This window comes from Monodon monoceros, unplaced genomic scaffold (assembly GCF_005190385.1).
Source record: "Monodon monoceros isolate NGI ecotype Baffin Bay Population unplaced genomic scaffold, NGI_Narwhal_1 Super_Scaffold_7, whole genome shotgun sequence".
NCBI lineage: Eukaryota > Metazoa > Chordata > Mammalia > Artiodactyla > Monodontidae > Monodon > Monodon monoceros.
The window spans coordinates 97,219,738-97,229,797 of record NW_021703784.1 but is presented as its reverse complement, the minus strand read 5'-3'; the positions used below and the strand labels follow the sequence as shown (position 1 = coordinate 97,229,797).

Sequence of the window (10,060 nt, the reverse complement as noted above, 5' to 3'; positions counted from 1 at the left end):
CTCTGACTGAGGAAGAGCCCCAGATGCAGGCAGCCCCATCCCTGGGAGAAACCTGTGGGTCTATGAAGAGAGAGGGCTGCTCTCTTTGCTGAGGGAAGGCCTGCCTCCCAGGTCCGGCCTCTGGGCGCAGCCTTGCCCGCCAGGCAGCGTTGGGAGAGGTCCAGAGCGGGGCACCTGGCTGCACGTTAGCCTTTCCTGGGCGGCTTAAAAAGGAAAAACCACACCCAGGCCCCTCCCCGAAATGCCTGATCCAATCTATGCCCCGGGTTGAGAACCGCGGCGCAGAACTCCTGTCTGGCGGGGAAGCAGGGAGGGCAGGCAAGCGTCTCTCTGGCTGGGGGCCAGCCTTCGCCACTCCTGCACACAGGGCTGCACGGGGTACCCTCCTCCCCCTCCCCCACAAGCACACTATTGCCACAGAGCTGGTCAGTCCTGCAAGTTTGGTAATGGGGGCGCGTGCCCTCCTCATTCCTCACACCCCTGGAGGGAAGGGTGACTGGTACCAGCCTTCTTTCGCACTCCCTTCCTTTCTCCCGGCTTCGCACTACCTGACACCTGCAGGGAGAAGTCGTGAAAGCTGAGCAGCTCCACAGAAGTGGGTTTAGCTGGAGAGAGGGAACAATCAAAGCAAGCCAGACTTTGAGCAAGTACATCAGATCCGGAACTAGATAATAAAATAGCGTGCACTTTATTTAAAACCAACCAATCACTGCAGCTGTGATTCCATATCCAACGTCAACAGTAAGAACTGGGCATTTCTCTACTCTTCACATCACATGTGGGGCCTGGCAGCGGAGGCCACCCACCTCCACCAAAGCCTGGAAGGAAGCATGAGCGCCCTGGTGGGGAGGGTGCAGCCCCAGAGCACGAGAAGGGAAGGGGCTGTGAGGTGCATCTCTGCTGTCTGCTCTGCGCTCCTCCTAGGCGACTGGTCAGCGAACTCCCTGGTGGCAGCGATGGAGAGAGGGATGGAGAACCGCCCGAGCTGTGCAGACAGGAAGATGAACCCTCCTTCCTCCTTCAGGGTCTCTGAAATCCCCACAGGGGATCTCATGGCCACTGCAGGGTCCTACTTGCAGGCACAAGCCTACAAAGCAGTCATCTTTTGCTCTGGCTGAAGGGAAATCCAGATTCTGAGAGGAACCACTTCCCTCTTGACACAAAGCAGCTACAGGGCAGTTTCCTACATACAGTACGGCAGCGGGCAAGCAGAGGGCCCTGCTGGCTCGGATTAAGGCACTTGTAACAGATTCAATGTACATCCCGGCCCACTTCCCTTCCCCTCAGGCCCCAAATGCCCTGCCTCTTCCCCACGCTGGGCAATGAAGGGGACAGGAGCATGCCCTGAGGGACTGTGGTTTGGTTGGAGTACAGGGCCAGAAGGAGAAAACAAGCAGGAAGGAAGCTGGGGACTTGGCAGGGGAGGAGCTAGAGAAGGACAGGAGAGCAAGAGCGTCGGAGGAAGGCAAGGCAGCCACTGAGTCACGGGAGGCCCCTGGCAGTGATCAGAGGTGTCTGCCGAGAGGAGGTGCAGAAGCTGGTGGGAGGCCCCCCACCTTCCCCTGGCTGAGACAGGGGGGAGCAGAGAAAGGGTGAGGAGAACCAACCCCAGACAGAGAACCACAGAGGACAGGGCCCCTGAGCACCAGTGGGGGGGGTGGTCTTTCTCTCTCTCTCCGCTAAGGGGGCTGGTGCAGAGACAGCGTTCGGAGACAGAGCAAGAAAGGGGCAGGGGGCTGGGAGGAGGGCTGTGCAACCCAGAAGCAGCTCGGCTCTTTGGTATGACGAATGTGGCAGCGTCCGGCGTCCTTCTCACTCCTCCTCCACACTCCGGGGCCCCTTGGCCGCTCGCCTCTGCCGCCAGCGCAGCTCTTCCACCTGGCGCTCCAGCCCCTGCACCTTGGCCTCCAGCTGGGCCCCCGAGGCCCGGGTGCCAGTGAGCCGGCTCAGCAGGGCGTAGAGCGTCAGCAAGGCCAGGAGGAGCAAGGCCCGGGTGGAAGGGTCGGGCACTGACCTCACCAGGGCCACAAAAGCGGCCAGGAAGAGGGCAAGCTTCAGGCCCCACAGGATCCGCCCCAGCAAGGCCAAGACCAAGCCGAGGAGCAGGGACAGCAGCCAATAGGCAACCAGGGCCCCCGCTCCCCACAGCAGGAAGGTCTGGACTTGGCCAGGGCTGAGCTTCAGGCCCTGGGTGAGGTGATCTCCTGGAAGGGGACAGAGTCACAGAATCAGCCAACCTGGTGCCGTGAAAGGAGAGGTTTGGTCAAGAACCAAAAGCGGGAGGAGCCAAACCCCCTCGCCAAGGAAAACTCCTTTCCCACGGGGTCGTGGAGCTTAAATCTCAGCTCCGGTCCCAGCTGACTGTGGGTAGACTACTTCCCTTGGTTGAGCCTGCTGCATCTATGAAATGGGAGTAACTCTCTGGGCTGTGGGTGACAGTTAGATGAGATGTTATGGCTTAGCATGAGGCGGCAGTTAGCAGCCTGCTCTTATGCTCGTCTCTGGGGAGATCTGGGAGATGCTGAGCAGCCGGGGAAAAGTCTAGACCCTGAAAAGATAAATTCCCACAAACAGGAAGGGACAGGCTAAGCTCCAGCTGACCTAACCATTCTCTGCCACTCACCTTCTAGCCCCAAGGCATTCAGCAGCTGTGCGGCAACCCCAGACAGAGTGAAGAAGGCCACAGAGATGGCCGATGAGACCGCCCACATCACCTGAGCCAAGGTCTGTGGGAAGAGCAGAGCATGGGTTGAGTCCGTGATTACTGATGCTCTTCTCTTCTGAGTCTCACCACCACTGCCCACGAACATCTCCACCTGCCTCTCAGCCTGGCTGAGGGGTCCCTTCCACAGCCACCTTCCAGTGCATGGGGATGGACGGCGGGCCATTTCTCCTTCCTGTCTGAACTGGAACCCAGGACACTTGGGCCCTAATTCAACTGATGTGCTGGAATACTTTGGCAGTAGTAGTAGGTGAACGTGGGCATGTGGGGGTGATCATCCAATCCCTGGAGTAGTCACTCTGTAAAACTGGGGTCCTCCTAGCCTCCCAGGGAATCATGAAGGTGTGTGAAGTAACAGCGGTGGAGGGCTAGGATGTTTCAGTGAAAAAGAAGTCAATCAGCTCTTCTATATTATGCATTTTATAAATGATTGTTTCAGCCATTTAGGACGACCCATCTAAAGTATGCACCAGCAGGCTTGGGATGCCATTAGGCAGAAGGGACAGCCCTGCCTAACAGCCCTGAGTCATCCTCACCGCCACCTCTGAAGGTGAAAGAATGAACTCAGGTCTTGATATTTTGCCAATTTAAGCCTCTAGGTCAGATTTAGACCAAAGCCAGACTCTATAGTCACCGGTGACGTAGGTTGATAAAGATGGCTCATTTCCCAACCTTTCTGGCAAGAAAGGGCAGGAATAAGGCAAAGATGGGGGTGGAGCTAAAGGCCCTGGGGTAGGAATGAAACAATGAGAGTGCAAAAGGCCGGGGCTGTCTGGCTTCATTCTGTGGAACTGGGGGCTCTCTCCATGAACAACGGCTCCTCTGTCCTCAATGCGTGTAGCCACAGCAGGGAACACCTTCCTTACCTCAGAAACTAGGTGCGTGGTTTCCGGCCCAATCCAGGCATCCAAGGTTTCCCGCACAGATCGACCTATCTGGCTCAGGAGATCAACTGGGGCCTCCCTCTTCTGCTGGCCTGGTGGCACGAAGTCTCGATGGGACTGGGATGACGCTGAGTGGAGGAGGACGAGGGCCGCTAGGAACATCAGGATGACTGTGAACAGATGCTTGCCCCGTGGTGAAGTGCTGCCTGAGCCTGCCATGGCTGGGTCTGCCAGAGAAGAAGCACGGGGTGAGCGGAGGGCCCGAACCGGCCGAGAAACCACTGTCCCGAGCATGACGGGCCCCAGCACCCCCCTCCGCCCCTCCCTGTTAGCTGACAAAGGCAGAACTCAGACGGGCACAACCATCTCATTCACGGGTTCCTCTCTCACGTTCTTTACCACTTGCGTATTAACTAGCCAGCAAGTATCAGTCAATGCCTTAAGGTGGATGAGAAGATCTCTCTAAGGCTTATTCCAGTTCTAAAACCCTGAAGGCCTGCCTTTGTGTCTTAGGTGCTTTGGGCATAAGAAAAAAAAATTATAAGACTATATGGTTTTGGGCTTCCCTGGTGGCGCAGTGGTTAAGAATCCACCTGCCGATGCAGGGGACACAGGTTCGAGCCCTGGTCCGGGAAGATCCCACATGCCGCGGAGCAACTAAGCCCGTGTGCCACAAGTACTGAGCCTGTGCTCTAGAGCCCACGAGCCACAACCACTGAAGCCCGTGCGCCTAGAGCCCGTGCTCTGCAACAAGAGAAGCCACAACAATGAGACGCCCTGGCACCGCAACAGAGTAGCCCCCGCTCGCCGTAACTAGAGAAAGCCCACGCGCAGCAACGAAGACCCAAACGCAGCCAAAAATAAAAACAAACAAATAAATAAATAAATTTATTAAAAAGAAAAAGACTATACAGCTTTGTCCTCAAGGAGGTTATAATCTACTTAAGATAAAAATGATATTTATATTTTAAAAAACCTTAAAAAATAGCACTCGAATAGGATTACCGCTATGTAACGATGTAAAGAAACGGGCTCAGTTAGGTGCTCAAATAAGAACCCACTGCACATAGGACATTCGCTCTGCAGGACCATCACGTGAGGTGGGCGCTATCCTCCTCGCCGCTAAGGGGAGAGAGGAGAAGAAACTGAGACTTAGGAATTAAGCATTTGCCCAAGGACAAAGGCCAGGAGTTAAACCCAAGCTTCTGCTTCCAAAACGCAGAAGTGAAGGGGTGGTTGCTCATTGGAATCACCTGGAAGCTTCACGAAGTTCTGATACCTCTGCCCCAAGCCCCGAGCTTCTGATGTCACCATCTGGGTGTGGCCTGGGCTTCCACCTGCAAAAGCGCCCCAGGGGATTCCACTGTGCAAAGTTGAGACCCACTGATACAGAGATGACCTCAACTCCCCAGCCCCAACATAGGCAAGAAGTTAAAGCACAACTTTTACGGAAGGATATTATTAACAGCAATTTAACCATGCGCCACCTATCTCGTTTAATCCTCACAACAACCCATCAGTTAGGTATTGTTCTTATCCCCCATTTTCCTGATGAAGAAACTGAGGGAGGATAAGTAGTAAGCGGGAGAGCCAGGATTTGAATCCAGGTGCATCTGACATCAGACCCACTCACACACAGCACTGCGTTGTATCCTCTCCAACTTCAGTCTCAGAAGCGACTTGGAAAGTCCTACAATAGATTATTCATGAGCTAAAATAGACTTGACATCTACCAATCCACTCCATGAATGACTGGTGACAATTCACTTAACCACTCTGTGCTCTGATCTCATCTGTAATGTGATACTGTAGGCAAATTAAGACCCAACAAGTATCGACTCACTGAAGTACGCTGGATTCGGCCAAGAAAAACGTTTTCAGTTCCAACTTCTATTTGCCACCACGCTTGAGAAAAGTCAAATGGCACCAGCACATCCCATTCTCTTCCAGGCTCAGAAATGAACCTGCAGTTCCAGGGTGTTTCTGTGATTCAGACCTGATGAGCAGAGAGGCGAAGCCATGTCACTGAGGTAGGAGCAGCCAGGTGTTTGAAGTTTTTGTAGTTACCAGGGCACTACGGGAGTCGGCCAGAAATCTGGAGCCATCAGGATGGAGGAGAGCGAAGAGAAGATATTCCCATTCTTGTTTAGTGGGAAGGAGCAGGGTCCAAGAAGGGGTTATAAAAATATCACACTCGGGGCACTTTCTGGCCCAGAAACAGCTGCTCTAAGTCCCTCCTGAGGCCTGTAGGTAAAGCAGGGCTGCAAAACATGCAGTTCATAGGGAACGACCTCAGGCGGGGAAGCCTTCTACTCTTTTTGGCACAAATCGAGAACCAGATGGTTCCTGCCTGCCAGTGGTCAGAGATGAGGAAAGCATAGGTCAGTTCCTGGTCTATCTGGGTCATGACCACACTGGGGACATAAAGAGCAGGGTTGCTATATTGGGTTGGATTCTATATCCAAGGACCTCCACCAGGAGGGATCAGATGTCGTGTCCTCCTTTCTGGAAGGTCAGGGTGACATGAGCTGCTGCCCCCTTGGCAGACGTCTGCATCCTTTGCCAGCCTCGACTTTCAGGCGGCCATTTGCTCCAGTCGAGGGGAGCTGGGGGACCTTGAAATAAACTCTCCACGGGGAGGCTGGCATTGCAATGCCAGCTGACCTTCCAAAGGGCACCGGAAACCAAATCTAACAGGATTCTGGAGTGTGCCCTTTGCAGATAAGAGAGCAGATTACCGGCTCGTCCCTTTCATCCAATTGTTTTCTTTAACAGGATTCTTTCTCATTTCTTTTTTTTTTTTAACGTTTTTATTGGAGTATAATTGCTTTACAATGGTATGTTTCTGCTTTACAACATCCTTCTCATTCTTCAGCAAGAGTCTAACCCACCACCATTACGCCTCCTCACTTCAGCCCGATCAAATACTTTTTTTTTTTTTTTTTTTGCGGTACGCGGGCCTCTCACTGTTGTGGCATCTCCCGTTGCGGAGCACAGGCTCCGGACGCGCAGGCTCAGCGGCCATGGCTCACGGGCTCAGCCGCTCCGCGGCATGTGGGATCCTCCTGGACCGGGGCACGAACCTGTGTCCCCTGCATCGGCAGGCGGACTCTCAACCACTGTGCCACCAGGGAAGCCCCGATCAAATACTTTTAACAAAGAGAAGCCATGGTAGTCAGGAGCCGAAGCAGTCTTGAGCTCGAGAGGAAGGATGTCTTAAACGTCTTCACCTCCTGCAATGCCTGACCTCAGAAAAATAGCAGGCACTCAACAACCACAACAAACTGTGTGTGTGTGGTGTGTATAGTGTGTGTGGTGTGTATAGTGTGTGGTGTGTATAGTGTGTGTGTTGCTTTATAATTTACAAAGTGCTTGTTCTTTCACCATCTCATTTAACTCCTATAAGAATCGTGTAAGATACTGCTACTCTCCACGTTTTACTCAGAAAACAATGGCTTGGAGAGATGAAGTGACTTGTTAAAGTACACGCATCGGGACTGGGACTTGACTCCAGAACCCAGGATCTAAACCTTGCCCTTTCGCTCCTTCCACACCTCCACTCTGCCTCAGTAAGACATGGTCCCTGCCCTCAAGGTGCTTAAAGTCCTGCCCCCAAATCAACAATCACAAAGTTAGAGGACTAACTATCCAGACTCCCACGAGGAGGCCACCCACCAGAAGATGACCCACCTGCTGGGCTCACACGTCATGGCTCTACAGCGAGACGTATGAGGACAGCAAAAAATTGGGACTAGACCTGCCACTTTTGTTCAGGCAGCTGCAACGGGGCTCAGGAAGGGACGGGCTGAGCCGGGGAAACTGAACTATGGTAGTGAGGAGCCACATATGTTTAGCTGTGGTTTGCTAAGAGGGCGGGGTGGGGGGCGGTCCCCACACCCCCTGCCAAGGCTCCTTCCTCCCGGTAGCTTCCTCTTGCGCTATGAATCACAACGTGGCAGGAGGAGCAGCTGACTTAGTACCCTCTGCCGGCTCTGATTTCCCCATCATTGAGGGACTTGCCCCTTTGGAGCAGCGGTTCTCGACTCTGGTTGCCCATCAGAAGGGCCTGAGCCGGTTTAAGCTAGAGGGTCTGCCCCACCCCACCCCAGGGCTTCCTTACTCCGACCCTCCCCAGAGAGGGGCTCAGGCTTTTGTTTTTAGAGCTCCCCGGGATCTCTGATGCATAACGGGACAGCTGCCACAAATGGTCAGCAGCACAGGGAAAAGTCTACTTTGGGCAAAGCCCCCAGAGTGCAGCATTGGGCAGAGGACTCTAGACTTCCTTCTGTCCCAAGCTCAATTCTGCCACACACTAAAAGCCACTACCTTCTGTCTTATCACTTAACCTGTCTGAGTTTCAGTCTCCTCAAATGTAAAATGGGGTTAAGCAAGGTTAAGAGTTACTGCAAGGAGTTAACATGTTTCTGCAAGAACTTTGTAAACTGTAAACATCTATAGGAACGTTGCAGTACACAAATTGCCAATATACCACTCACTGCATTGTAGCATCATTTACCAGTTTCTATGCCTGGCTCCCCCATTAGACTTCGAGCACCTCCTCGTCAGACTTAGCTTTTCTTGGAATCTCCAGCGCCTAGCACAGAACAATAACTAATAAATGCTTGTTAAATGAGTATTAGAAGCCCGCCAAGAAGCGGTGAGGGTGGCAATGGAGAACCATGGAGAGGTGCGGAGAGGAGGCTATTTTAAAGTTGATCCAAATATGCAGCGGCCACCCGAAAAGCACAGCTGCGTGGAAAGGAAGCTGCTAGACCGGGTGAAGCTGCCCCTGAGAAGAATGAAGTCAGCGTCCCAGCAGGTGGGGGCAGCCCCCCGCTAAACCTCTGACAGCTGCTGCTGCCCAGCAACTGTTTGGGGGCCGGGCGACGGGCAAAGGGGCAGCCTCCCAGGCGCACGACGCCTTCCCCAGAACCCAGCCTCCCCGAGACAGGGTGTCAGTGGCGTGCATGTGCTATTTCGAACCGCGTGTCCCCTGCCAAGCTTGCTGGGTGGCGTCACCGGCAAGGGATGCGGCGCGGCCCAGGGATCCGGGGTACCCCAAAGGGCTCGGAGCGGGGCCGCGGGAGGCTGGGCCGTGGGCGGGAGTTGGAGGCGAGGGGCTCAGCGCTGGCCTCGTCCCCCAGCCTGACAACCACCCGGCCTTGATCGGTCCTCGGGGCAGCGCTGGGAACTCTTCTCCCCGGAAACGCGCGCCTCCCCTGTTACCTACTAACGACGCCCCCTGTTGCATAGCAACGAGGATCCGAGTCCCCAGTTAATCTCCCCGCCGCGCGCCGTCGGAGCCCTCTCTACTGGTGCTCGCCAGGCCTCGCGGCTCCGCCCTGGTCCCGCCTGTAGCGGCCGCCGCCGCAACCCAGTCCCGGGTACAGCCCCGGAGCCCCGGTCTCGGGTCGCACTCACCGGGCTCCGGCCACAGCTGTTCTTCACGTGCAACTTCACTAAAACGCGCCACTAAAGCCGCGCCACTAAAGCTGCGCCTCAATACTGGGGCGTTGGTTTATCGTCTGCGCACGCGCGAGGCGGGATGCGCCCACGGACCGGCAGGCCTCCCTCACAGCGCAAACCTGGTGCCGGTCAGCGCATGCGCCCTACCCTCTGATCACCTTCTTTTCCCAAGCATTCCCACGGAGAGAAGAATGGGGTCGGAAGTTCGAGCTGGGAACGGAAGTCTCTGGCAGGAAAGGGGAAAGAGGTGACTATATCTGGGCTATAGCGTGGGTAAACTGGATCTTTGGATTTGGAGTGGAAGCTTATCCGCCTCTAAAAATCCCCTTGGCATTTCGGGGAATGTAGTTCTCCAGCTACGTGGTGCCTCCTGGGGCATTGTGGGAAATGTAGTTCTAGAGGCGCCTCAGAGCACCTGGTCTTTTGAGAAACTTTTCGCGCTAAAAAAGCACAAAGGGAAAGGGTGTTAGAGGAGCAGTAAGAGACGCACAACCGGGAAAATGCATCCTTTCGTTCTGAGAGCATTTCCACACCCAAACTCTGCAGATGGCTCCTAAATGTTCTCCGAGTTTTAGAAAGGGAAGGGAACCTACTCCCAGACCCATTTCTATATATATATATAAAAAGGCAGCATTATGAGGGGGAACGCAAGGGGATTTGGAATGAAGTGATCTTTGGTCTGCTTTGTGATTCTAGCAGGTCACTTCATCTCTCTGGATCTCCTTGTTTCAACTTTGCTATTGTTAGAAAGAAAACTACAGGCTCGAAATGGAGTCACATTGCTAGGACAAGCCCCCAAACCGGGGATTAATACCTGACCTAGCTGAACTTTCAACCTCCCCCAGAAATGTAGTCTTAACTAGTCGGTCAGGAATTTTTTGGTCAGCACCAATGAGACAATCTGTCACATGGGCTCTCTCTTGCCCCCAAAGGAAGATGAGATAATCTGCTATATAGACGCCTTTCATTCCCCATGGGTACGTTACCT

At 54.1% G+C, this 10,060-nt stretch overlaps 1 protein-coding gene across 8 annotated transcripts; it reads right to left on the bottom strand.

Annotated features, from left to right (window-relative positions):
• Positions 1-665: 665 nt before the first annotated feature.
• On the bottom strand, positions 666-9,314 carry TMEM109 (transmembrane protein 109). Of its 8 annotated transcripts, XM_029209236.1 has the most exons (8): positions 9,028-9,310; positions 5,450-5,602; positions 5,240-5,296; positions 4,860-4,943; positions 4,612-4,728; positions 3,589-3,833; positions 2,624-2,726; positions 666-2,204 (listed from the first exon to the last, which is right to left on the bottom strand). In XM_029209236.1, the coding sequence occupies exons 6-8, from the start codon at positions 3,823-3,825 to the stop codon at positions 1,813-1,815; spliced, it is 732 nt and encodes a 243-aa protein (XP_029065069.1). In that variant the 5' UTR covers positions 3,826-3,833; positions 4,612-4,728; positions 4,860-4,943; positions 5,240-5,296; positions 5,450-5,602; positions 9,028-9,310; the 3' UTR covers positions 666-1,812. The 8 variants fall into 8 exon arrangements, with proteins under 8 accessions (XP_029065069.1, XP_029065068.1, XP_029065071.1 ...); XM_029209235.1 differs by lacking the exon at positions 5,240-5,296; XM_029209238.1 differs by lacking the exons at positions 4,860-4,943; positions 5,240-5,296 and having other exon boundaries at positions 9,028-9,311.
• Positions 9,315-10,060: the final 746 nt, after the last annotated feature.